The 27,681-nt window shown below is 41.3% G+C and overlaps 1 protein-coding gene across 3 annotated transcripts; it reads right to left on the bottom strand.

The window, feature by feature from the left end:
- Positions 1-834: 834 nt before the first annotated feature.
- Positions 835-26,860, bottom strand: UBE2D1 (ubiquitin conjugating enzyme E2 D1). Of its 3 annotated transcripts, none has more exons than XM_028729631.2 (7): positions 26,595-26,860; positions 9,445-9,508; positions 9,322-9,353; positions 7,140-7,217; positions 6,028-6,133; positions 5,604-5,697; positions 835-3,660 (listed from the first exon to the last, which is right to left on the bottom strand). In XM_028729631.2, the coding sequence occupies exons 1-7, from the start codon at positions 26,670-26,672 to the stop codon at positions 3,615-3,617; spliced, it is 498 nt and encodes a 165-aa protein (XP_028585464.1). In that variant the 5' UTR covers positions 26,673-26,860; the 3' UTR covers positions 835-3,614. The 3 variants fall into 3 exon arrangements, with proteins under 3 accessions (XP_028585464.1, XP_028585465.1, XP_028585466.1); XM_028729632.2 differs by having other exon boundaries at positions 26,649-26,857; XM_028729633.2 differs by lacking the exon at positions 9,445-9,508 and having other exon boundaries at positions 26,649-26,857.
- Positions 26,861-27,681: the final 821 nt, after the last annotated feature.

The following is a 27,681-nucleotide window of genomic DNA, read 5'->3' as shown; positions in this document are numbered from 1 at the left end:
GTTCAAGTGTTCTGAGGGAGAGAAAAAATTCTCCATGCCGTGCATAATTTTATAAGCTTCTATCATGTCGCCACTTGCTCTCCTTTACACTAAAATGTCCCAAATGTTGCAACCTTTCTTTGCAGTGAAATCGCTCTACCCCTTGATCACTTTGGTTGCCCTTTTCTAATTTTTTCCAACTCTACAATATCCTTTTTGAGCTGAGGCGACCAGAACTGGGCACAGTACTCCAAATATGGCTGCACCATAGATTTGCATAACAGCATTATTAATGCTGCCTACACATGCACTTTCACATTAAACTAGTAGTGTTCTTATATAGTAGGAAAGGCTTTAATCCCAATTCCACAAGCATGTAACAGGAAGTCTTCTTCCTGTTACATTTAAGATAACTGCATCCAATGTATTAAGCTGTTACTGCCTTAGGTGACACGCTCCTGGTTCATAGCTGTCAACTTTTCCCTTTTCTTGCGAAGAATCCTATTCAAAATAAGGGAATTTCCCTTTTTAAAAGGGCAGTGTTGACAGCTATGTCCTGGTTTGTGTCTGTGAGAACAAGCTATACCCTTAAGGAAAGAACCATGGGAATACAAGAGAGTTCAACACAGCTATTGAGTCACATCTTAAATATTTAGAACCTGGCACTTTCAGTAATGTTTTGTTTTGCCAGCAGTCTAGTACACGGCTCCAAAAGAACTCGGAGCCTCTAACAGCTTGGATAGCAAAACCACACCTACCCTCCACCAGACAACTGTCACTTGCAAGTTTAAAGTGCTACCACTCCTTTTCTCACTCAAAAGGGTGAAGTTAATAATAAAACTTGACACACTCAGATTTCAAATCAAATCTTTATTTTCATTCAAGCCTCAGCTGACATCTTTAGGCAGAAAAAATACCACATCAGAAGTAGCTAGAAAGTACGCCTTATTTAACAACTAGAATGACTAAAGATTACACTTCAAGAATTTCAGTGATACAGAGATCCTTTGCTTTAGTCATGCCAATAGTGCCAAGTGAGGAATATACAGAGAATGAGATGGCTCAGTTAGTGCCCTCGCTAAGGCATTGTACAGTATAAACTGGTATTTGGTGGAGGGGACTGAAGCACAGACAACATTTATGCCACCATAATGGAAGCACCAGGACTGAGCAAATGTTTGATACAAGGAGCGGGGCGGGGAAGGAACCTTCACAATGGATCATTTAAACAGCAAAAGAACATTTACCAGGAAATATAAAAATACTTAAGAGGGAATGCTTAACACCCTCAGAAGCTGTGGTTTAAAGAAAGCCAAGAGAATGGAGTTCTTGTCTTCTTAAAGGCGCTACGATTGGCCTGACAGTATGTAAAATAAGTCTCTGAACTTCAGTTTTAAATGTCACTGAAAAGAGAGACAAGAATGGGCTCAACACATTTGTTCACAAATAACTCTTATGAAGCAAGAATAAGAGGCTTGCTGATCTGCACCTTTTGCTCAGCCTGAAGACTTTGCATTATGGTAAGTAAATTCCTTTTTGTATGATGCATACTTCAAAGCATAGTAACATCTAAACAGTTTCAAACCAGCCTCCATATAATTTTAGCAAAGCAGAAGATTAAATGTTCTTTCACTTAACAGGCATGCAAATCAAACTACCAAATTACACAAGAGTTTATTGTAAGGGATTAAAGGACTATAAATTATTTAATCCGGGACAAGCCTATCATAAACATCTAAGACAGATAGGGGCAAAAAAGTTTGGGAAATCACTCCATCAGAATATTTTACCAAGGGGTAATTTTTTAGTATTCATGTCAAAATATGGTAAATAGTTTTGCTTTTCAAGCTATGGCATCCCCTTTTTCAAGTACATTGAAGCAATCATATACTAAATTGAAACACTTATTGGCTATTTGTAGAAATTGTTTTTTTCACAGCAAGCAAAGTCACTTACAGAATGCAATGAATTTTTTTTCAGTGCTTATTTCAGAAAGCTTCCATCTTACGATTGTACAGATTGAGGTAAACAACTGAAGCCTAGATGACCATTACGGTAAGTAGAGACTTATTTCCTAGGCTGTCAGAACTATCCAAGAGTTTCAAGATTAAAATGCTGCACAGGTTTTTTTATTATTATTTAAGTCCAGTAATACAAAAAATAGCCACTGGGATGCTTGCCACATTTCTACCTATTCCAGTTGTGAGCTTTTTGTTTAATTTTTCCTTGGTGTAGCCAAACACTAGGACTCTATTCCCTTCTCTGAAAGGGGTCAAATGGTGTTTATGGTGGCAAAACCTCCTAGTCAAGTAAGTTGTGTTTAGTTAGAATTGCTACAGCCACAAAATAAATGCATTCAATAAGCATTTACTACCTCAGAAGCAACATACTTTTTTAAAAATTAAAGCACTCTTAGTCCCTAAGGCTGTTTTTCTCCTTACATGCAAGGTGAAGTATACATATAATGGTTTAGAGGCATCAGCTTAGTGTGTGGAAGTATAACATCAATATATCGTTATACATGTGAGGGAGAGAAGAAGCATCAGTGACATTTCAACATTAGTTGTTATCAATTTAAGCAAGATTTGGAGATCAGAGAGAAGATTTTGTAGTGGGTACAAGATCCAGTAACTTAGATCATATACACAACACAATGAATTTGCATGTAAAGTTATGCAACAGCTACCATAATATCAGTTCACAGCAATTTCAAACACACAGGCCAATTCCTCCCAATAGCAATTCACACATTTAACAATAACTTGATCTTTTCAGAGCAAGCACATGTAAAGGATGTGCAAGAGTTAAAGAACAGCCAAGACAAGTAGTAAAAAACACATTTTATTTATATGGAAAAGCTTCAAGTCAATTTTGTTAAAAGGTCAGAGATTATACTGCCCTTATGGGATAAAAAAGTCAGCTGTGAATAGAACAAAATTAGTTACATTTCTTTCTACAGAGTAGTGCAATTAGTTCACATTGCAATAAAATTAAGTATGCAACAGAATCAAAACCAAGTGTTTCTCCATAATCAGTATACTGAGAATTAGAGTGCAAAGTTTGTTTTAAGAAGTTTATCGGTTTATAGAGCATTCCTCTGGGGAGGAATAGTTCACTCATTTAATAGCAGTTGTATTATTTTTTTTCAATACTGTGCAGAAAGTCTAAAGTGAGTTGACTTGCATGGTAAATAAAATATAGTCTATACAGTAAAAAAATACAAATTATACAATGAACTAACAAAGAATGAAATTCAAACACAGACTTACAGGACTGACATCTCAAAGACACACAGAATATCTCTCATGTAACACCTAGTTTTTCAGCAAAAATAATTTGGTTGCTCTACAACTGCATTATGGATCTTGTAGGCTGGAGACAGAGATGTCCACGTATCTTTAAAAAACATAATAAATGTCTTTTGCAAAGCATACAAAAAGGATAAATACTCTCATCACAGTCTTCAGGTTAATTTTCGTAGTTATTTCCTTGTTCCAGAAACACACTTATATGGGTGAAAATCAAAAAGGGCTTCATGGTACACTGAAACAGTAAACTGTGCTCCATTTACTTCTAATTTTGAAAAAACCCTAGAATTTACAGTACTCTGGTATATATGAAAAAGTCTTCAAAGTTTACATTGCATATTTCTGTGTCCATTCTCTTGCATGTCTGTTGTATCTGTAAAAGGAAATAAAAGTGAAAACACACAAGCTTAGGATTCAGTGTTGCCAACAAAGTTATTCAAGGGCTTATTTAACAATCCTATTTGGTTATATGTTACTTATCTTTGCTTAGAAAACAAGGTATAGATTCAAAGCACACTTGGGCAACCTGAGCATTGATAAGTAGCAAGCACCCATGCCCACACTTGGGCAAAAGAGGAGGTGCTGAGCAGAAAGCAAAACAGTCTATGGACGGTGCAAAGTCTTAATCATAGAATCATAGAGTTGGAATAGACCACAAGGGCCATCAAGTCCAACCCCCTGCCAAGCAGGAAACACCATCAGAGCACTCCTGACATATGGTTGTCAAGCCTCTGCTTAAATGTTAATGTTAACACCTAAGAGTAGCAGATGGTTTTGGTGCATTTTAATGGTTCTGCATTTTATAGATACAGTATTTTAAACTGTGTTGGTTACTGTTATGTCTTATTTATTATTTTCTATTTTGTGTTTTAATATTATTATTATTATTATTTGTATATCATTCTGAAGTCTTTGGAAGGAAGGGTGATTTGGAAATGCAGCTAATAATTAATGATTTCCCAAGGCAAGAGAACCCAATGAATGCACACCTATTGCTTCCATTGCATAATATCATGGCTGTCTGCACACAATCAGTGTGTACATTTGCATCCTTCCTGGTCCGTCAGAGCTTAGGATACAAGCTGAATAGAGAGTTTGCTAGCCCAGCTGAAAAGCTGTGTACAGATAAAGTCACGGAATGAACATGGTGATGTGGGATGTTATCCAATGCTAGTGGAGTTTAATGGGTATGACTAATTTAGATTCATTAATTTCAATGGGTCTACTCTGAGTTGGATTTAGTTGACTACAAGACATGAATTGCAACTGATTGGACAGTAACCTGATAATAGGCAGCACCACTATGCAAGACAGGGCTGCACAGAGATTACAACAAGGGATAATTCCGAAGTACAGATTTTGGAGTAGCAATCTGTAACCTTTACAATGCCTTCATATTGCTACACCTCAACATCTTTCCCCCTTTCTCAACCTTACAATTTAAGAGACATACGTTTACAAACTGAATTACAACAAATATTATCTAACACGTGGCAGGATTGTTGCCATCTTCCTGAATCAAACATGTACACGAATTAGCCTAGTTACCTTTTACCTTCATTAGGCTGAGTACGATACTTACAGTCAGTCGAACAAGCACCTACAATAACAACCATCTCAATCTGCTCACAAACTAGGATGCCACACAGGTAAAGACAGTGAACCTCTTAGCTAGTCTAAATTAGCTTAAAGTCTAGCTCAAAGCAAGGGAAGTATGCTGAACCACAGACTAAAGATGATATGACTGAACACAAGGTCAGTTTGATGACACCCCAAAAAGTTCAACGAGGTTCTCTTCCAAACATTTGTAGGGACACAAAGGTGGATGTCCAGAACTTTGCAAAGCAGTTTGTTATCTAGAAATTGGCTCACACATTAAAGCCAAGCTGGCAGATCAGTGAACTTTACGATAAGTAATACATCAGAAAAAAGGAAAGAACAAGGCTGACATGGTATACAAGTTAAATAATTCTACAAACGATAACTGCTACTTCAAACTGAGGAATGCAAATTTAAAATTTTCTACTTCTGTCCTTAGTGGCCCAAATATGCAAGATGTCAAAATGGAACTCTGTAAACATTCTGAAGTAGTACAATTGTTTGTAAGCTTTTTTAAAAAAATCAATTTTTATGTTAAAAAAAACCTTATGGGTGATATCCAACATGAGTCCTATTCAAGAGTACACCCGCTGAAATCAATGCAGCTCCTCTGTTGCATATCACCCTATCAGAGTAGTCAAATCGAAGTGTAGTGAGAGGCTAAGAATATAAAAACCAACTGATTCAGATTTTTTAAAAAAATATATCCATACTTACTTTTCCTTGTCTGACTTGTAGATTTGTGCAATATCTGGTACTAAAGGGTCATCTGGATTAGGATCACAAAGTAAAGAGCATATGGACAAAAGAACTATATTAAAAAGAAAAAAGATCAGTTAAAGAGTATTTATGACATGAATGTGATAGCAAAGGTCAAGAGGTAGATGCAAAGTTTTTCTCCTTTATAGTAATGCAGATTTTCAAACTTTATTGAATGATATGTCTTCCAAATTAGTAGATGATATACATGGTCACACAGCCAACGCATCTGGGTATAAGATCCTGTGGAAAACTTTGAAGATCAAACACCTCTGTCTAGATAATGCCTTCCTTTAAACTAGATGTATTTTCAGCTATAAATCATAATCATAAACAGGGATGGTGGCGTTAAATTGGGCATAGTAATTCTCCAAATAGTTACCTTTAGATACAGTCAGAGCAGGTGACCACTGTGACCTCAGGATATCAAGACAAATACTCCCATTACTATTTATGTTTGGATGGTATATTTTTGTTGTGAATGCAATCTGCAACAGAAGAATGGTTACATATTTTTACAGAGTTCTAATCACACGCACTGTCCTTTTCTCACTCTGTATTTTATTTCTCCATCTGACATCTCTAAAAGCCGAATACCTTGGCTTGATAACAAGTAGTGATACGTTCTGTTACACAATCTGTTACGAATGCACAAGGAGTATTAGCTATAGCTGTTCCCTGGGTAAGATGATATAAAAAGTGCCTTATGGGCTATGTAGAACATGACGATCCAATTCATCTAGCAGCACCTAAATGCAAGCTCCACAGAAAACATACGACCACTTAAGCAGATTTAAGCAGTAATTCCTATTTTAACTTTATATATGCAATTCTAGCAAAGTGAAGACTGTCAGAAATTAAGATTAGCAGTGGGATAGCGCAAAGATGCATTAAAGCAATTTGCTTATTAAAGGACCAATAGTTTTTTAAAATGCATTTGAGGAAAATGGGGTTCGTTGGAAACGTACCAAGATCAATAATGTCAGAGAAGCTCTGCGCAGAGACCAATAGGTTTAGGTTTATTAAATTTATACATCACTTCCAACTAAAAAAACCCCAAAGTGATTTACATCCAAAGTAAAATAAAATAGTAAAATCACAAGCATGGTTAGAAATGTGTTTTAACAGAACAATAGGCCAGATCGGTATTCCGCAAAAACCAACTGTGTGCTTTGTACACTTCACAGAATTTCCTACATCATGGTTACTTTACCTTTTAACTTCCATTGTCAATAAGCTGTGTGTGGAAAGAGTTCCTGGAATAAATAACTCATTTTAAGAGTTTCACAAGGCTCTTGGCTAGGCCCTCTTGCTTCAATAAGTTATCTATGCTATTCTATACTGATCCTTCTAATGTATTTAGCCTCAAAACAACGAATACATCAAAACAGATGTCAAGCCCTATTCTAAAAAGCGCATGCTACATTTAATTTTCATTTATATTTGCACATTACACTTAATTCTGAAAAGCACATATCACATTTAAAAGATTACCTTTGGTGGTTTGAATGGGTAGTCTGTTGGAAAATGTACTGTGAGAAAAAAGACTCCCCCTTGATATGCACTATCAGGCTGGAAAGCAAGCAAATTAACAGGGTAATGCTTTCATTCTTCACCAGTTTCTCCCTAGTACACTTTGCCCAAGTTCAAAGCCTTAGTCCTCCTCTTCATCAACAGACATAATCTGTGGCCGCCACACTCTATGTTACAGGAACCCACACCATGCAGGGCATGATGCAAAACCTAAAATGTAGTATTAGGTCATCATGGATTTTTTGCAAATTCTGCTAATTTTTATTTTTTTTTAAGAAAGTGTTTGCAGGCTCAGATCTACTGTGTATAGAAGCATAACCCAGAAGAGGTTTCAAAGTATATTCTGCAGAAATCCCCCCTACCTGAGAAAAACAAGTTAAAGAAGTTCAAAAGGCAGAGCATTGAACACATAGAAACTGGAGAATACCACAATGTGATGCACCTTTGAGGGGCAGATTTAAAGTATCTTTCCCCACTTCCTTTTGATCAGGGGGATGCAGCTCAAATTACTGAAGAGTGTGTGTGTGTGTGTGTGTGTGTGTGTGTGTGTGTGTGTGATGAACTCAATGGCCATATCACTTTTAACCATAGAGAAACAAGTGTATCACTTAAAAAAACAACTCCTCAGTATGTTCTTTTTAGGCCACTTCCTTCTCTGCACACCTTAGACCACACACAAATTTCTGACTATATGCATCTTTTTAACTTGAGGTTTTTAAAAGCAAATAGGAATAACAGCCCATTTTATTATGAAGGCACATACCAGAAAGTATATATTAATTAGCAAATTAGGTTTTGAAAACATGCCTATGTAATTCCTATCCAGATATGGCTCTATTTGTTCATATTTGACCTATCATGATATCAACACTATTTTTGTTGAAGATAATACAATAAAATGCAAGCTTAATCAAAATGAACTGTAACAAAGCTGAAACTTGAAAGAGAAAGGTTATAATGATTAGAAATATACTGTACTTCTTGCTACAAAGGAATATAGAAAGGGCAAATTAATTATTTCTATAAGCCATAATTATAAGCCTTGCTATTAAAATATAACCAATGTTATGATACTATGTGATTATGTACCAACTCTATTCTGTATCCTACTCATTAATTTTTACCCCCCTAATTGTCTTATATGCATTTTGATTGCAAATGGCTCTGTTGTCAATACAAATACGAGTGGGGCTAGAGGATAATCATTTCTAGCTCTGTGTGAAAAACTGAGTATTTTTGAAGCAGTCTCATTTATATAGACTTTTGCTTTCAGATTTCTGTATATAACTTGCACTCATGTCATAGATATTTCTCCAAAACAGAAGGTGTTCAAAAGTTTGAAATAGGAAAGACCTTTCAATTTTATCAAAAGCTTTTCAGTGTTGAGAAATAACAGAGCTGTTTCTTGCTCAGCAATAGAAATAAAATCTATAATATGTGGTTATATGTATTCCATAACTAAAATAACCTTTCATCAGTCTGATTTTATAAATTCATTTTTATGCATAATTTCTGCATGCCTTATGCTTTACTAAAATAACACTTGTCTGAAGGCAGCTGCTGGACTCGGATAGTAGTACATTTACGTAAAACAATGTATGACTTCATAGTACAGGAATGTGAATTAGGGAATTCTGAAATAGGGATTACTCTGCCACAGCTGGATATAAACCTAGTAGTAGATTGATCACAAATAGAAACACCAGTGGTCCTTGAACCCATCTTTGTTAGCTCACTTGTTATTTCACATAGCTCTCCACTACCATAGGTCTCTGCAATCCCATCTGTTGGTCCTATTTATTACAGTCTTTGGACTTATCTCTTATATGAAAAACATGATTCAGGCTTTAAAAGCAAACAGTACCTTGGCTCAGAGTTCTTGAATGGCTTAATCTCCAGCCCAGCTCTGGAGTTTATTTTTTAATTCCCTATGTTGGCCAACGTGTATAAAGTGTGATAGTGTCTCTCTCGTTGTGTATAAAGTACATCTCTGGTCCACAAATAATCACAGTCTATTTCCTCCTCACATATGATTCTACGATCTAGAAAACATTGACATCTATTGTCTAGAATACAGAAATCCATTAAAGCTTGTTACAGAAGAGGAATCAGAAGATCAGTTATGTATAAATTGCATACTTACAGGTCCCATAATTGTTGCTTGCCAATGGAACACTGAAAAACACAAAATATTATTCACCTTATTAAGTGTTTAAGCATAACAAAATAGGCAAAAGTATCTTGCCATCAACTATAAAGATCTTACAGTCATCTCCAACAGGTCCTGCTGAACAGTGTGCAGGTGGGTCACGTTGCAGATCACTTAGCTCCTACAGGAAACATGAAAACATTTGCAATGTTACTTAAACAAACCCAAGATTAATTATCCAAATGTGGATCCTCTTTAGGTTTGATCAAGTGCTCCCACAATTTACAACAAAAAGGAAAGAAAAATTTCAATGAAGACAGAGTTTTCCAAATACAATGACAACCAATTCAGCATGAAGCGCTACAATTAAATTAGGCAGCTGATCACCATACTTTACTGCATATAATTTACACTTCATTTCCATTAACATGTTATTCAACAAGAAAGTATGCATTCCACAATATTTTAGTTCTCAAATGGGAAAAACCTGATGTAGGACATTGGTAAGTGGACTTGAAACTCAAGTTGACCACAATATTGTAGCTTGATCTAGTCTGTGACTTGCAAACAGGAACACACAATGCATCATTACTAAAGCATTTTTATTCTGCTATTCAGCCAAAAAGATTCCCAGAATAGCTTGCAATAAATGGTGCCGAATGCCAGACAGAATGATCCCTCCTCTCCTTCCTTCATGTGCTGTTCTGGGGGTTCCTTCTCCGTGTGTAATGTATCATTCCATTCCAAAGCCCAAACAATAACCTCCATTTCTTTTCCACAATATGAATTTCCCCTTTCAAACTTCTGCTTAATTACGATTTACCAAATGAAGCTTGAAACACTGTGGTTCAGCTCTCTCCTCACTAACCATGACTGTTGAGGTCTAATGTGGGTGCCCTTCTAACTACCATCAGCACCAGGCACCATGATCAAGGATGATGGCAGTTGTTGTCCAGCAACATCTGGAGGGCACCACACTGATGAGCCCTGGTCTAGCACAAACATGGGGAACCTCAGGCCCAGAGGCCAAATGCAAACCTCCAGGCACCTATATCTGAGCGCACACCCTCTCCTCAGGCCACATCTCTCTCTGGCCCTCCATTGCACCCACAGGTACTTTCCCCTGGTTGGAGTATGTCCTTTAACTACATCTTGCTAGCCTAGAGAAAGAAGTGTGGTTTTTGTGTGTGTGTTTGTTTGCTTGCTTGCATGTGTGCGCATCTGCAGAAACCTCCAGTTTTTGCACAAATGTAGCCTACTGTATGAAGGATAGGCTACAAGAGTCAAATTAACTGCTCTGCTCACTTTTGCTTCCACAAGGAATTCAGTGTTTGGATTGAAAGATTCCTCACCCCAACCTAGTTAGGGCCATTGGCAAATGTCTGCCCTCATAGATATTCAAAAGAGGACCAATCAGGTTTTTGTGTTCTCAGCGAAATATAGGGAAGAGGCAGTTTCTTGAGTACATTTAGCCTCATCACTTTAGGTTTTTAAGTTCTCAAAGTTACTTGCTGATCACCTAGATGGGCAATTTTCAATTAGCTGAATTCTCTGCACATCATTTTTGAAGGTGCCATTCATAGGGATGTTGCAGCTGACTTCAGTTCTCCAGAATACTGCTCTGGACATTTTGCTCACCCACTGCAAACGTAAGTTTAATGAGTTACTGGTGGCATGCAAAATAGTTAGTTTGGATATGTGGTTCACCAACCAGCGGTAGATGAGCAGCAGGAAGGTGAGCAAACATAACACCATGCCATCCAGGGGTTCATCTTTATTGGTACAAAATAGATTTCCAGCTATGCTTGAGGAAAAATCACAGTTCAGGATTATTCACATGAACATTTCTTCTGGGAATATTCATTCAAGCAGAGCATATAGAAGGCATGGATGGGAGTGGTAACTCAGTATCCTGGAACTGTTTACATTGGCCTCACTGGCATATGTAGGACTCACATGGGACTGAATAAGTAATGGTATAATGTGGAACATGCAGGATTTGGAGTAGAGAACCCCATAGGAGTGGGAGCTTTTCGTAGCGTTGCTTGCACAGGTATTGAGCACCAGCAGGTAAAAAGAATCTTGCCACCCCTGAATAACTGAGATGTTTCTGGGCTTCAACCAAGTACAGTAAGTTTTTAGAGAAGTGAACAATTTTAGGGATGTCTGGTTTCATCTGAAGCTGGAAACTGTAAAGATGTCTTCCTCTGCCTCGAGTTCTGCTGCTTTGTTTAAGAGCTTGCTGGCTTCAATGTTCATGACTCATGGTGCTTGGAAATCTGACACTTGTGGATCCTCTCTTGAACTGGTAATATCTGGCTTTGCACATATAACTGGTTCTCCCCTCTCAGTGAAACCTGAGCCACTTAGATTAAAAAGGGAACTGCACTTCCAAAAGATTTTGCCATTGGTTTATTCGGACAAGTGTACACTTGAATGACCTCACTGGACTGGCATGCAACTCGTTTCTCTGAATAAAATTAGTTGCAAGTAGATAGGTGAGAGCTCTTTTCTGAAGGTCAAGGAAATTATTAAGTGAGAGTAACACGCCAGCTACTATATTCAGATAACAGAGCCAATAGTTTCCCCAAGATTGTTTGGAGAAGGGCAAACTGATGTTTTGCTGGCTGCCATTTGGAAAAACAGGATTCTTCAAAATAATTTAAATAAGTATGCGAGAAGTGCAAATTTTGTCAGGCTTATACATGTCCTGCTCACCTATGGTAATTAAACATCATTCCCAGGTGACCAAATAGGGGAGCTTTTACAAACTGGGTATAGCCGAAGCTGAGTACTTTATTTTCTTTTATTCCAATGATAGTCTCTAGTTTAAATCAACAGAAATACTTAACTTTCGTTCACTGTAATTGCTGAATGTGCCTTGTGATAGCAAATGTACTGCCTTTTGAACTGAAGCTGACTAGAAGGGGAGGAAGGGAGAATTAGGGGGTTGGGAAACCTTTAAAATAGTTTAAATAAGTATTCACTAATGTTGCTGGCGATGACAGCGCTGTTATCTTTTGTAATTATAGAACTGCATGAAACTCAGTCTTGATGCTGTTTGTTACAAATTATGCTCATCTTCTAAACTCTAGTCATGACTTTTGGTTCCAAATTTAGCACTGCCTTTCAGGCAAGAAAGGCTTTAACTACTGGCAGTACAGCTCTTTAAATGGGTTCTGTTAATTAAAAAAATAATTCCAAGCTGCTGCCATATTGGGACATAGCAAAGAGGAAACTAGTTTGCATCAAGGCGAGTACAGAGACAATAAATAAAAACTGATGGATCATATCATTTTCCATTTAACATTATGAACAGTAAATTTGGAAAAAGGGCTTGTTAAACATTTTTGTTGTGACCCTTTTCAGAAGCGCAGGTACATAAAGCTTGCACCAAGTAACAACAAAACTATTTTTTAGCCTAACAGACAAAAGGTGGTATCCTACTAAGTTCTACTTAAAGTAGGCTCGTAGACTTTAGTTGTGCATAAACCATTGATTTCAATGGTCCTCCTCTGAGTAGGATACCACACAGATTGTGGGGAAATGTAATGCTAAACAGTGAAGATGTAAATTTTGACTAATACACTGCTAGGAGAAATTGCTCCTTTTTAGAATTATAGAAAAGTAGTGCTCATTCATAATGGTACACGAACTTGAAAAGACTATATACAAAGGCAACTGGCCAATTCTAATTGAAACCTGAATAAGCTCGTAATTTTTTTCTGCATTGAGCTTTACAGTTAATATACACTCAGAAGCGCCTTTCAGCCGAGGACTGATTTGTACATCGAAATTAGCCATTTATTTTTGAGTAGCCGATGGGCATGAACAATTTGTCATGAGGGAAAGTAATGGATTTTGAGAATCAAAATGCCTATTCAAGGAAATAGCTCCTGTGATGTTTCATGAGCTTAGAGATGCGAGCGGAAAGGAGGCAGCTAGCAGAGTTAGGAAGAGGCACAGAGTCTGCCAGTAGGCTCCCTACAGAAGCAGCTGGTTCCAAGAGGCAAGAGGCTATTGTTCTGGGAGGATAAGGCCTTGTTGAGGCTTTCTACCACCTGCCGGAGTGCCTGCAGCTGCTCAGGGCACCACCTGAATGCCGGTGCAGGCTGCCCTGAAGGGGTGATACAAAAGCACTTCCCCCCCCTCTTTGGATTGCATCTTTAGGATATGTTGAGGGCAAGGGTTCACCCTCTTTTAATCATTTTATAGGTTTTATGTGCTGTATTTGTCTTCTCCTCTGGGGGGGTTGTCATGTTCCCTCCTTAAGGCCAGATGGTACTTCCCCCTTTTCCAGGGAATCATTCATCACTCCCTAAGACCCACCCAATCAGCTCTCTATGGTTAGCTTTAAGAAGCCAAGGCAGGCAAGGCTCAAGGGGGCAGGCGGTTAGCTGCACTTCTTCAAGCAGCTTGCTCAGATCCTCAGGCTGCAATAATCCAAGCTGATCCAGTACAAATGGAAGAGACAAGGCTCTGGATGCCTTGATTAGACGTGCTCTAACTGTGGCACTCAAAACTATCAAAAAATCTGAGCCACCTTGTCCCTTGATTGTTGTTAGCCGCCCTGAGCCCGGCTTCGGCTGGGGAGGGCGGGGTATAAAAATTTATTATTATTATTATTATTATTATTATTATTAAGCACCCTGCAAAGTTGCCCCAGGCACCTTTCCAGATTGTAGCCACGGAAGACGGTTTTGTATGATGAGAGCTGTCTTGTGTCACCCATGCTACATCTAGGCAAAGTTGCTGGGAGTTGTCATCAGATTTCGAATGAAGTGCCAACAATATGCAGATGACGCTCAGCTCTGTCTCTGTGTTCCATCTGAAGCGGGAGAGGTGGTTGATAAGCTGTATATGGGACAATAAACTGAAGTGGAATCCTGAGAAGACCGAAGTGTTGTGTGTCCCAAGTTCTCACGTCCGGGAGGTGGGGAGACAGCCTATTCTGGCCAGGCCTGCACTCCCCTGGAGTACAGCATCGCAAATACTCCTGAATTCAACACTGCCAATGGATGCTCAGGTAGTCTTGATGGCTAGGAGTGCTTTTTTTGAACTCCAACCAGATCGCCAGCTACGGCTCCTTTCGGAGAGGAATGGCTTGCTTACTGTACTCCATGCTCAGGTATCTTCCAGGCTGAATTACTGTAATGCACTCTCTATGTGGCCGTCCTTGAAGAACATTCAGAAACTTCAATTGGCCCAAAATGCAGCAGCCAGATTTAGGTATCACATAACCCGTGTTTTAAAACAGCTGTGTTGGCTGCCAGTTTGTTTTGGGCCAAATTCAAGGTGCTCACATTATTGTTTAAAGCCCTAAATCGCTTAGGCCCCAAATGGAGGAAAGACCACCTCCTTCCCTACAGATGCTCTCTGGTGTTAAGATCAGCAGAAGAAGGCCTCTTCGTAGTTCAAGCCCCCTCAGAAGCATTGTCTAGGACTAGGTCATATGCCTCCCTCTCCCCTGAGGTGCATCTGACAACTCCAGTATAAAGCTTTCTGCAAATGCTGAAGACACACCTCTTTCCCCTGGCCTTTGACTCCTCAGATGTATATTGTTGGAACCCACCCTATTTTTGTGACTGTAAGTTGTTTAAATTGTTGAAACCTGCCTTGGCACCTAAGCACACCTAACTTTGGATTCAACCTCATAATCAAACCAATGAACTGAGATCAGCACTGATACAGTATCCTGGAACTTAAGAAGACAAACTCTACATTCCATTCTATTGGTCGTACGATCTGTTTATGCCAACTAACCTACGGGTTTTCTAAACTGAATATTCAGTTTTTCCAAGGTTTCAGGTGCTCTTGCAAAACGGTCACTAGGGGATTCACTGGGAAATTGTGGCCTAACGCTGCAAAGTGGTACTTGTTTATTTTTCTTTATCATGATTCCTGTTTCAGTTATGCTTTCAAAGCCATTGAGTGGTTCACAATGAAGAAATAAGCCACATTGAAAAGATGTTCTCTGCTTAACGAATCACCAGATAATTTTCTTATATACTTTCATAGAAGAGCACTGGTGGGATCTTCTTATGCTTTCACAGACGGAGGATGAGTTTGTCTAGTTTCATAATGCTTGAGAGTCTGTTTTTTTTAAAGGATGACACAGCAGCTGATTTAGATGACTTATCATGAGTAGGATCATTCTTGCAAAAATATGAGTGTGTTCTGGTCCTTGCCTGCTTCTAACCATTCACAATATGAAAAACAGTATTTAAAAATTGTTCTAGGTCTATACATATCACTTCTTTGCTCCCTTCCCATACTACAGCTGTCTTCTTGACCCACATTTGAATCCAAACTGGATGCTTTCTTTGGAGGAAATGGTGTAACACTTTCAGCTGAATTCTCATCACCAAGGGCTTCAGTTTCTATCTCCCCATGCACACACTTTTGATAAAAATGACAGCAGTGGTGTTTGTCTTGTCACCATGTTAGTGCTGCTACTTGTGCCTGGGTTAGCTATAATTCCTGCTCAGAATCCTCTTATCTGACACTGGAGTCGGTCTGTCTGACACAAGCAAGGAGCCCTCTCTGCAGTGCCCTGAAAACAAGTAATGGCTATTTTGCTCCTACAAGCTGAAGTAATGGACATCACCTTGGATGGCGCTAAAAGAGAATTAGACAAATTCATGGAGGATGAGGCTATCAATCTCCATGTTGTACAGAATGCCTCTGTATGCCAGTTGTTGGGAATCACAAGCAGGGAGAGTGATCCTGCACTTAGGTGCTGCTTAGGGGCTTCCCATAGGCATCTGACTGGCAACCATGAGAAAAGGATAATAGACTACAGTGGTGCCTCGCAAGACGAAATTAATTCGTTCCGCAAGTCTCTTCGTCTTGCGGTTTTTTCGTCTTGCGATGCACGGTTTCCCATAGGAATGCATTGAAAATCAATTAATGCGTTCCTAGGGAAACCGCCTTCAGACCAGGTCCGGGGACAGACTGTCCCCGGACCTCTTCTGAAGGCTGGGGGAGGGGGGGACAAGGGCTTTTCTTCCCACCCCCAGCATTTTAAAAAACCCTGGGACAGCGGAGGACTTCTCCGCTGTCCGGGCGATCTTAAAATGCTGGCGGGCGGCATTTTAAAATCGCCCCGGGACAGCGGAGGACTTCTCCACTGTCCGGGGCGATTTAAAAGCCCCTGGGAAGGCAGGCAGGGGGGACAAAGACTTTCGCCCCCCGCCCGCCTTCAGAAGGTGTTCCCGCCCCCCACCCGGCTTCGCAGCAGCGCTACGAAGCCCGGCGGCTGGGGCAAGTGTTCCCGCCCCCCCCCCCGCTTCGGAGCAGCGTTCCGAAGCGGGGTGGCTGGGGCAGGTGTTCCCGCCCCCCGCCCGGCTTCGCAGCAGCGCTACGAAGCCCGGCGGCTGGGGCAGGTGTTCCCGCCCCCCCACCCCGCTTCGGAGCAGCGTTCCGAAGCGGGGTGGCTGGGGCAGGTGTTCCCGCCCCCCGCCCGGCTTCGCAGCAGCGCTACGAAGCCCGGTGGCTGGGGCAAGTGTTCCCGCCCCCCCACCCCGCTTCGGAGCAGCGTTCCGAAGCGGGGTGGCTGGGGCAGGTGTTCCCGCCCCCCGCCCGGCTTCGCAGCAGCGCTACGAAGCCCGGCGGCTGGGGCAGGTGTTCCCGCCCCCCCCCCAGCTTCGGAGCACCGGGAGAAGCGATCTCCCCGCAGCCCCTTGCTTCAAAAGCGGTCCGGGGGCAGACCTCTTTTGAAGCAAGGGGCGGTGGGGAGAAGCGATCTCCCCGCCGCCCCTTGCTTCAAAAGAGAAGACCCGCTGTCCCCGGGGCAAGCTTCGTTTTGCGAAGCAAGCCCATAGGGAAATTCGTCTTGCGAGGCAACTCGAAAACGAAAAAACCTTTCGTTTTGCGAGTTTTTCGTCTCGCGAGGCGTTCGTCTTGCGGGGTACCACTGTAGATGGGCCTTTGGCCGTATCCAGCTGGGTTCTTCTTATGTCATCATCTGTGTTATCTGCAAACCTCAAAACCTATGCCAAAGTTTTGTGCTGGTTTTGTGTCACAAGAATGGGATTTTGTGTTGCAAATGATGTACCCAGTGGTGGGTCCTAAGAAAGAAAATCAGGACTATTTCACACCTAAGAATCAAATGCATTTCTCTACAATAAGTGACTTCCAGCATGAATAATTATTTGCAAATATACTTTCCAGAAATATTTCATGGATTCAAATATTCCCCCATAATCCTGATAAGAGTAGCTAGAATGAAATTTTCAAAGAAGTATTTCTGAGTAAAATTTGAGCTATGAGCAAATTAATTCCAGCAGAAAGGAAATAACTCCTTATGGCCAAAGCATCTTCTCTGCTGTAGCATTTTCAACAAGAGAAGTTGTAATAGAAATGTGGATGTGTACTGCCCACCGAGTCCTAGACAGTGGTTCTGCAGATGAGCTGTGTGAATGATTCACTGAGTTGCCAACCACAAATAGAGCCTGCAGAGTTTAAAATTAGCACCCTAATAACCTCTCCAAAGTTCTCAGAGGTTTACTGAACAACATGGCACTTCAGTACAGTTGAGAAAACACAACAGCACTTTTTCAATTTACACCACAAAAATACTTCCAGTGTACCCAAGGTAGGGAGATGGGACTGAGAACATATATGGTACTGCCGGGCTGCAAATTGTTAAGACAGATTCTGCTTCAATAATGTTATAGTTCCTTCCTTTTAAACCATTTTCCTTGCCACTCCCCCAAACCTCCAATGTAGATTCAACACATCAAATTCCCAGCCACTGGACACTCGTGAACAAACTACACCTTCCTCTCTTACCAGATACAGACCTATGGAAAATATTGGTCAAAGCAAAGTGCTTCGACTACTTGAGGGATGTTATAGAAAAGCTTAATGTTGTTATTAATTGGCATGAACAATTCATCCATGTGTAAGAATGATGCATGGAATCCATGGGATGTACCCTTTTCACACACTTTTCCGGTGTATTTTGGTGTATTTAATGTGTAGCTTATATTTTAACAACAGCCACAAGCAGGGGGGAAGCAGGACTGGGGCATGCAGAGACAGGGTGCAATGCTCCCCTCTGACATGTCCCTTAAGCTGCTATTAACTTTAGGAGGAAAGCTACCATTGGTGGCAGTGGAAAGCATTACTTCCATGGCTAACAGGATCTTGGGCAGGCAAGAGATTTTTCAATCAAATCACAGTATACGTGTAGTTAAACCAGTAATCCCTGCAGTTCTGATTGTGACTGGGGACCCTAGGGATGTTGTCATAGGAAAACACATACTTGTTCAATGTATTCATGTATTTAACATCAAATCATCTTTGGCCCTCAAGACTCTGCAATAGCGACATCAGTAAACGTTTATTTAACTGGCCAAGCAATAGGCTTCCATGAAGACCTGCATTCTAAAATCAATTAAGCTAGCTGGTCTAAATCCAAGATCCTGGTTTCACACACTCTTTACCTATGTTAGATAGCAAGGAGAAACCAGTCTAGAATACAACTGCCAGAAGCACGTTAAGTTAGAGGGCATTAGCTTTGCTAGGCCTCCCAATTTGGATGCCGTATGGCATCTGGCATGGGCAAGGTAAAAGCCACAGCTGGAAAGCACCAACTGAGAGTTTAAAACTGCGCTCTTGATTGTTCCTTTGTAAGCTTGACTTCCATTGGGCATTGTTTAAATTTGGTGCCAAATGCAAGCTGTGCTGTTTTCGGTCTGCCTTGGTTCCACGCAGGAGCTTCCAATTTATAGTCACAACAAGTCCCATCATTCCTGACTCATAGCCATGCTTGCAGAGGCTGATGGGAGTTGGGAGTCCCACCTCTGTAGGCCATCATGCTGATTACAATGCCCTGCTCTATCTAGTGCATTCATTTGCTGACAAGTCTACTTCATTTCCTCATCAAGTCAGTCACCAGCTGCCAGTTGCACAGGGTCCTTTCAAATTATCAGCACACCTTCTCTCACATATTAGCTCACTCTTCTAAATAATGACTTTCCTGAATACACCATATATCACTAGGTGGATCAAATTAGTATTAAAGCTGTGCTTTTATGACAGAAAACCTATTTCTGGAAAAGGACCTCATACAGGGCAATCTGAGATAGAAACCTATAATACAATTTTTGAAAGTATTCTGACAATACTCATTAAACATAAAAAACTTACTATAATGCAATCTCACACAAAACACAATATGAAAGATTAACGTTCAGCATAACTTTGCAGCTTTACCTCTCAGCAGGCACTTCACGTTAAGACGTGTACATTAGTAGAAATATTAATCTCAGCAGGGACTTGAGCTCCATGTACTCTATAATGCCCCCAGCTATTTTTAAAATACAGAACTCCTCCAAGATTAATTGTTTTTATAACTCTGAGATGGAACATGTTGAGCAGAGTTGCATATACATTTTCAGTAACAAGTGCCAGAGGGCAGCTGCTAATCTGCAGAGGTTTGGTGAATAACCATAATATGCATTGTGGTTTTTTTAAACGAAGCAGATGCCAAACCGCACTTGTTAGTCATGTTCAGCTATTTTACATATTACTCAAAATCGTTCACTTCCAGCATATATTTTTTTACCATGGCTTGAAAAACTTCTCGTTATTTGAGCTTTTTGAGTTGTCCTTTCTTACCCTCTGATTATGAGATCCTTTAGTATTTTAGCATTATGTTTTTCAGTTTAGTCTCCATGACTAGAAGCTGTTTATTTGGCAGTTTTGTTACACCAGAATTCTACAAATGTTTCCCCATAGAACGTAAATACAAATTGTGAATGGACATCTCTTTAACAGTGAGACCTTCGAGGAGCCACAGTTATACTTTAAAATTGTATGTCACCGTTCCTCCAAGGAACCCAGGAGAGTATATAAATAGTTATCTAATTTTACCCTCACCACCACCTTGTTAGACCAAGACACAGTGGCTTGCCTAAGGTTGCTTAGTGAACAGCTGAGCAAAGATTTGAACCTGGCTCTCCTCAGTCCAAATCCAATACACTGTCCGTGACATCTCAACTGGCTACATCTCCCTGCTACATCTCTTCCCTTCTTAATTAAAAATATTTGCAACCAACACTGGTGTAAGTCATTATTTAACTTGGTTCCAGTAATTTCACAAGATGGAATTTGGAACTATTAGATTCTGTGCTTGTTAAACACTTCAATCCAGACTTAACATGGATCTATACATTCTTTCCAACCACCTTGTTTTTAAAAGCCACGTGCTTTATTTAGAAACCCAAGTATTATTCTGACTTGTATGCAATCATTCAAAGTCATTTTGTTTGGCTATATACTTCACACAACTTACATGTTTGCTTATCGTACGCTGCCCTTGCAAATGTGGCCCATACTTTGATAACCACGTGCTCAGTTTCTCTTAAACCTCTTGTTAAAAAGGAACTTTCTGCATGTACAATTTGATGGTGAGGCCAACTGGCTTGGCCAATGCCTTTCTGAAAGTGCACCCTAAAACATGGTTCTGGTATCCTCTGCACTGCAGAAGAGGTTCTATACCTTTCACATTGGCATTCCTCATCAGATAGGGAAAGGCTTCGTGGAAGATAGAAAGCACTGGTTCAAGACAAATGTATTTCTATTAAACTTACCGCAAATTCCTTATGATGGCTGCCTTTAAGGCAGCAGATAAGAGAACATAAGCCTGCTTTTTTGGTTATCAAGCAGATATTCCAACCCCTCCTGATATTCCAACCCTTATCCTTATGGCTGTGCTGAGACACCTCCCACTTTCACAAATCCTACCACTTCATTTTAAGTTGACAGGCACCTTAATGTGGAACGTACCTTCAGATATAACTCATTCCCCACATGTTTTTAAGGATTCACTGTCAAATTACTCTTTGGTATAGCTCCCCTTCCCATCCCTTGTAAAAGTGTGTTTTAATTTGTAATTAGTTTATGTAGGCGCAGAGGGTACCGAGTGTATTTTGTTTTGCAAAGCTTCTCAAGCACCAGCTGACAGCTGGGTGGAGGGTGAAGTGCGCTAATTATTATATTACTTCCAGCTCTAGAACATAACCATAGTTAAGCATTGGAGGCTGAACACAAGCCGCATTTCCCATTTATGATAGCAGCATGTCAGCCTTACTGCATAACGTCATCTACAATTAGTAGGGATCCTTGTGCTGCCTTGTAAGATTCTGTCCCGGAAAGTGTAAAATTCCGTAACCCTGAAGGGCAGCTGCATCGACAATAGCTCTCCAAATCTCTCCCCCCCCCCCCCATTTTACAACCTTTGTCTAAATCACTGCTCTTTTACAGCCAGATTTACTGCATTCCTCATTAGTATTTTATCACTTGGGAGTCTGGCTTGCAGTCACTTGCCCTGCCTGTTTAGGAGGGCTTTGGGGGTGAGAAAAGAATGGAAGTCAAGATGACGCTTAGCAACAGTGTTTTCAGAGTAGGTTCTTCTGTTACCCGGAGCCAGTGAATCACAGAGCCTTCCTCTACTGCTTAGGTAAATGTCTGGTCCTGGTCCACAGGTGAGAAGCTTACCCTGCAACAACCTGCCCATGCCATAGTCAGTCCTTCTGAAAGTGGGCCAGACCTCGAAAAAGAAGACCTGCAACATGGGACTTCTCACCTTACAGCATGGTGAATAAAGGAGAAGTGCTGCAGCAGCTCCCTCACCACTGGGGATGCTGGCTGATGAGAGGCAGAAAGGGGCCCATTTTTGGTCCTGATGATGTCATTCACTATCTATTCCAGTCATCTCCCTCCCTGCTTTAGCAGGACACTTATTTATTTAACATTGCTGACACGGCGGTAACTGCCATGGTCTTACAAGCAACAGAGTGAACAGAAATGATTTGCCCTGCCATTTGTCATTCAAGCTGCAGACTGTGCAAGATTTTTATATTATCCATCTTGTTTATTTCAGCACTAAAGAAGCTAGCCGGTGGTTCCTTTGCTGTACTGAAGAACACCATTCAGAATATGCTTGTTCTTCACAGACCATCACATTTTCTTACCTTCTAGCTATGTCATGGGGAGATAACTGAAAAGCTTTCAAAGTGAAACTTAACTACTATATTTCTGGTCACACAATGCAGTGAAGTTCTGCATGCAATTGGGGGGCAAGCAAGGCACACAATGGTAGTTTTGCTGAAGCTTCCTCTTCAGGTACCTGCACTACTCAAAAAGCAACCTTCTCTTAAGCTACAACTGTATTCATTATTATTTCGACTATGCTATTAGCACACACGGCGCCTTAGAGAGCAACGTAGGCAAAAACTGATAGGCACCCACCCCAAAGAAGAATACAACTAGAAAAACAGAGGGACAAGAGGATGAGCAGGAATAGATGCTTACCAAAGAATGTGGGTGATGCATATTCAAAACGGAAATTGAACTTTAAATATATATTAATTCAAAAGAGTTGCCTCTTCAGCAGAGAGGCCATTTCAAAGAAAGCTTCCAAAATCTTACTCTATTCTGGTATTTTCAAGGACAACTAAAGAAGCACAAGGAACTACTCACACTTCCCAGACCACAGTTTAAGAACCAATACATTAACCAAACCCTGTAATCTAGCTTAATAGCGTAAAAGGCATAGGGCCAACAGCGAAGCAGCTTAAAAGATGCAACTTTTAATACAAATCCATTTAAATACATGCTTGTAAGATTCCTACTCTACTTTTCCACTATGAAAAAGCCTCAGGGCTATTTACAACCAGCATTGCAATAAAAACATGTCAGATATCAAAATGCAGCATACTATTTTACAAAACCCTTTATATTATAGTAAAAAAATATTGCTTTTAATTAAAGGCTTGGGTAGCTAAGATAGTCTTGCAGCACAGTCCTATGCATAGTACTCAGAAGTAAGTCCCAATTAGACTTACCCTGAGGTTGTGTAAAAAATGACAGCCATAGCCTATCACTGAAATTATAATGGAGAGTTCCAGCCACATATAGTTTGCTTCTTATCACTGACCGGGTAGTAGGATTGAAGTCTGACTGATCAAGTGTCATCAGTTATTGGTCAAATACAAATCTATCAGAAGTGTAACAAGAGAAAGTATTTTACAATGACAAAGACTTCTGTCTCAGGTCCTAAAGTTCCCAAGATAGGAAAAATGCTGAGAATACAACAGAAGAGAATACTACAGACCAATCATGAATAATCTTATGATACTGACTAAAACTATCCAGGCTCATTCCAGAATACAGGGAAGCAAAGGGTAGTGTTTGCCTCCCTCGTCATGAACATTTCAAATCCAGCATAGGGTGAAAATACTATTCCTTTGTTGATCAGATGCCTTGGAATAAGAGCTGCTCCATCTGTGCTAGACACACATGATGGATGCCCCTCAATCCAGTGTTGGTTGGTATTTACCTTGGCTAATCTCTTAAGGGAGAGTCTGAAAGGCAATGAGACTAGTATACACAGCACCCCTCAATATAGGTGAACTGCAGAAATCATACCAGCACCCAAAATTTACTCTTAAGTTGTGGTTGAGCAGAACCAGGTAGTTCTGCTCATCCCTTGTTAAAATGTGCAACTGAATTAAAAATACCTATTTCACTCTCTATGCCAGTGGTTCAAAACTTTTCTCCCATGGACTACTTGAAAATTGTTAAAGGTCTTGGTGGACCACTTAATTTTTTTCCTGCCTATCATAGCAATTGTAGTGCATTGTGCTAGATATTGTTGTGCAAGTTTAAATTGTATTTTTACAGACATGCTGCAGACCACCTGAATGAAGCTCGTCTGCAGACCACAGTTTGGGAACTCCTGCTCTATGCATTAAGAACATCTGCAAGGGAATATTTCCTATACCCAAAGTGCCTTTGAAGCGAGTCCTGATTTCAGTGGGGCTTACTTCCAAGTAAATGTAGTTAGGATTGCAGCCTTGGCACATTTGTAAAATGCCCTAAGCAGTAAGCTGCTCCCAGAACAACAAAGTAAAGCTGAAGATCAAGCCAAGCCCTATCCTGTTTCCCACAGTGGCCAGCTAGAAGCCTGTAGGATGCCCACAAACAGGGCAAAAGGCGTCTCGCACTGTTGTTCCCCAGCAACTCTTATCCAGAGGCCTATTACATCTGATCCTAGAAACAGCATATAGCCTTCATAACTAGGTGCCATTGATAGCCATACATTTGTCTCTAATCTCTTTTGACAGCTATCTAAGTTGGTGGTCATCAGCACATCTTATGGCAGTGAATTCCACAAATTAGCTATGCAATGTATGACAAAGTACTTTTTCCTGTCCTAGATCTCCTGTCAAAGAGAGTCTCCCAAAAGTCAACTGACTGCATCTGTTGCAATGAGACATCACCTTGGGTAGACAATGAGTCAGAGATGTCAATTCTTCTTGCAGGTTGAACATAATTTCAGAAATGGTGTTAAGTAGTTCCCCCTTATCTACATTCACAAAGAAACTGTGTTAAGTGACACCAATTACTGATAGCTGTAACATCTATAGAGCTTGCCTCCTTTTTGGCAAACCTTCAATTTCTCAGTCCTTCACCTTCCCTAGCTTTTCACTATTAACATTCACTTGACGAGGACAACATTTGAATATCCCTTTCTTTTTTTAGACTATTAGCAAGTACTGAAGCATATCATTCATGTGGAAAACAAGTTAGAAACAAGAAATCCTCCCTTCATAAATGGCAATAGCAGCAATGGGAAATCAGCCCACAGGTAGAACACAGGGACATTTCAAAGCAAATGGACCACAGAATGCTCTTTCAGTGAGGCAGGTTCTAGACCCCTAATATTTGGGGGCAGAGATGGAGCAACCTGTGGCCCTCCGGATTATGTTAGACTCCCAACTCTCATCAGTCCCAGCCAGTATGGCCAATGGTCAGGATGATGGGAACTGTCATCTGTCCCCATCCATTTTAGGGGAATACACAAAGTTACACCCTGTTATCCCAAGCCACAAGTCTCTCTCTGCCCTCATTACATCAACCAGAAAGCATTGCCGGCACGGTATCCATGTACACTCCCAATTGCTACTAACAAACCTACAAGCTAAATGGTAGAGCAGGAGCCCACCCACTTAACACATTTTTAATTAATGTGTGGATTGTGTCATTATATGGTCTACTCACTAGGTGGCACTGAACTTAGTTATGTTTGGGGGAAATCTGGAGCTTCTTGTTTTGGAGACAAATGAGTTCTTATCTAGTTTCCTCACTGGTGTGAGTCCTCCAAACCTTCCAGGACAATTGGCTTGAATGTGAACTAGTTAGGTTTAAATATCATACTGTGCTAGCTGCATACTAACTACTGCATTAATACTTATTCCTGCTTTGTAATGGAAGAAGTCCAGAACATGGCTGGAAGAACTCACACTGAACTCCCCTTGCCAGCATTGGCCCAATTTCCCAAATGCTGACCATGGTGTGGGGAGAAGCTGCAGAATGAACTTCTCACACTATCCCAGCCACACACACAAAAATCTATCCCATGCCTGTGGAGCAACATAACGACATCTCAGTATGCATTTCCCCAAGCATTCTTTTGCACCCGTTTCCACACTTGGCAGACTGGAATAAGACAATTCACTAAGACCTTACTTCTTGTTCCTGGGCTACATTACTTCAGATTGCTGGTGGGTCAGGAGCCTCTGTATGTGCAAATGCTCTCCTGGGGATTTATTATTATTTGTTGAATTCATATCTCACCTTTCCACTAACTGGTGGCACAAGGCGGCTGATTATGACTATACCATAAACGCAAATGCAAAGAGCAATCCTGGATGCTAAACCATGTCGATGGCCTAACTAGATACGATAACCCTTGTCTTCCTGTTCTGATGTGATGCGTGCGTGTTGTGTGCGGAGGGTGAGTAATAAAATAAGCACACGCTGTACCCCTCCCATCCAAAGTGGTACAGTCCAGGAAAAAAAGCTGCTATACCATTGTATTGGTACAAACGCGAATATATAAGGCTTGCCTATTTGGGGGGGGGGGCGGCGGCCTGTCAGCTTAACGAAGGATTTTTCAGTGACCCCCAAGCGCTTGTTAAACCATTGCAGAAACAAGACGGGGCCCTTACGGCTTCCCTGAAGGTGTCCGTGAAAATATACATGCCATCTTCTATATATAAAAAAGGGGGGCGGAGGGTGGTCTCAACCGAGCCCCCCCCCCGCCCTTAAGCCCCTCCATACAGGCCCACATCCCCCCCCTCAGCCATCACTCCTCCGGCCCCTCGCGAGACCTGCGCATCCCCTCAGCCCCAAAGCGCGCTCCTCGCCTGTCTATTACTAACCCCCCGAGGCCCGGGCGGCTCGAAGCTCACCCAGTTCCCAACGGACGGCGAGCAGCCCAGCCCGGCCCACTCGGGTGCTCTCACCTTCTGTATCCGTTTCAGCGCCATGGGGAGCCGGGGATGCGGGCGGGCCGGTCTGGGGAAGCTGCGAGAGGGGGGAAGAGAGAGGAGGAGGAGGCGGCGACGGCGTTGGCTGCTCCAGGAGGGGGCCGGGCTCTCACGGGGCGTGTTAAGGCCGAGGCCGAGGTGCCTCTCCGCTCCCAATCGAAGGGTCTTTTGTTTCCGCTTCTACTAATAGACTTCCACGCCCCGCCCACCGCCTCCTGACGCCCCCGCGCTGCATTCTGGGGCGTGTAGTTCCAGAGGCGCCCCGGCGGCTGCGGCGACCCCCGCGGGTCTGCTCCGGGGAGGTGGGTGATGACGACAGGACCCGGAATTGGTCGGGAGCAGCCCCCCACGCGGCAAAATACTGGGTTGGGGGGGGGGGAGGATGACATTAAAGGTTAAGAGCATTAGGGCTGACTTGCTGCTACATGGCATCCTAGGCATCCCTCCTCCGCAAAATATGATTTGAAGCTCCATAAGTAATTATTGTATATATTCCGAGAAGAGGTAGGTCAGCAGGGAAACACGGTGGAAGCCATTAGATGGGGCTTGAATTTTGTTGTGCTTCATGAGAGAAACCAGCAACTGGTAAAGAGCAAGGCACAATTCTTTTGGTCTTAAAAGACAGAGGCCTCAGAGACAAAGAGAGCTGTGTGATACTTTTATTTAAAAGTTGATGTTGGCTTAGAAAATAGTTTGTTTGACACTGTGTAAGTAACTCAGTTGTCTTGAAGCAAGCAGTACAGTGAGTGGAAATGCACCTATGGGTTCTGAAATTGCACCCTTGAATCTCTGAAAGCAATATTTACTTATTTTTCCTGCTAGACTTTCTTTACCTTTAAATAGGTGCCTAATAATCAGCAGTATTGCATGGCAGACAATCAACATCTCCATTAAGCAGCCTTTCCCATCCTGGTACTATCCAGATGTTTTGGACTTGATAACTCATCAGCACCAGCCAGCATAGCTTGTTGGTGAGGGATGATGGGAGTAGTAATCCAAAAATCTGGAA

This window comes from Podarcis muralis, chromosome 6 (genome assembly GCF_964188315.1).
Source record: "Podarcis muralis chromosome 6, rPodMur119.hap1.1, whole genome shotgun sequence".
NCBI lineage: Eukaryota > Metazoa > Chordata > Lepidosauria > Squamata > Lacertidae > Podarcis > Podarcis muralis.
Note: the sequence above shows the minus strand (reverse complement) of the source record. Positions and strands in the feature narration are given on the sequence as shown.

Excerpts from the sequence above, each read along its gene's own strand:
- UBE2D1 (XM_028729631.2), bottom strand. The coding sequence starts at position 26,672 with ATGGCGCTGAAACGGATACAGAAGGTGAGAGCACCCGAGTGGGCCGGG. Across the intron at positions 9,354-9,444 it reads AGGACCTGTTGGAGATGACT|TGTTCCATTGGCAAGCAACA; the intron begins GTAAGATCTTTA and ends TGTGTTTTTCAG. Across the intron at positions 5,698-6,027 it reads TGCTCTGACTGTATCTAAAG|TTCTTTTGTCCATATGCTCT; the intron begins GTAACTATTTGG and ends TTTTTAATATAG.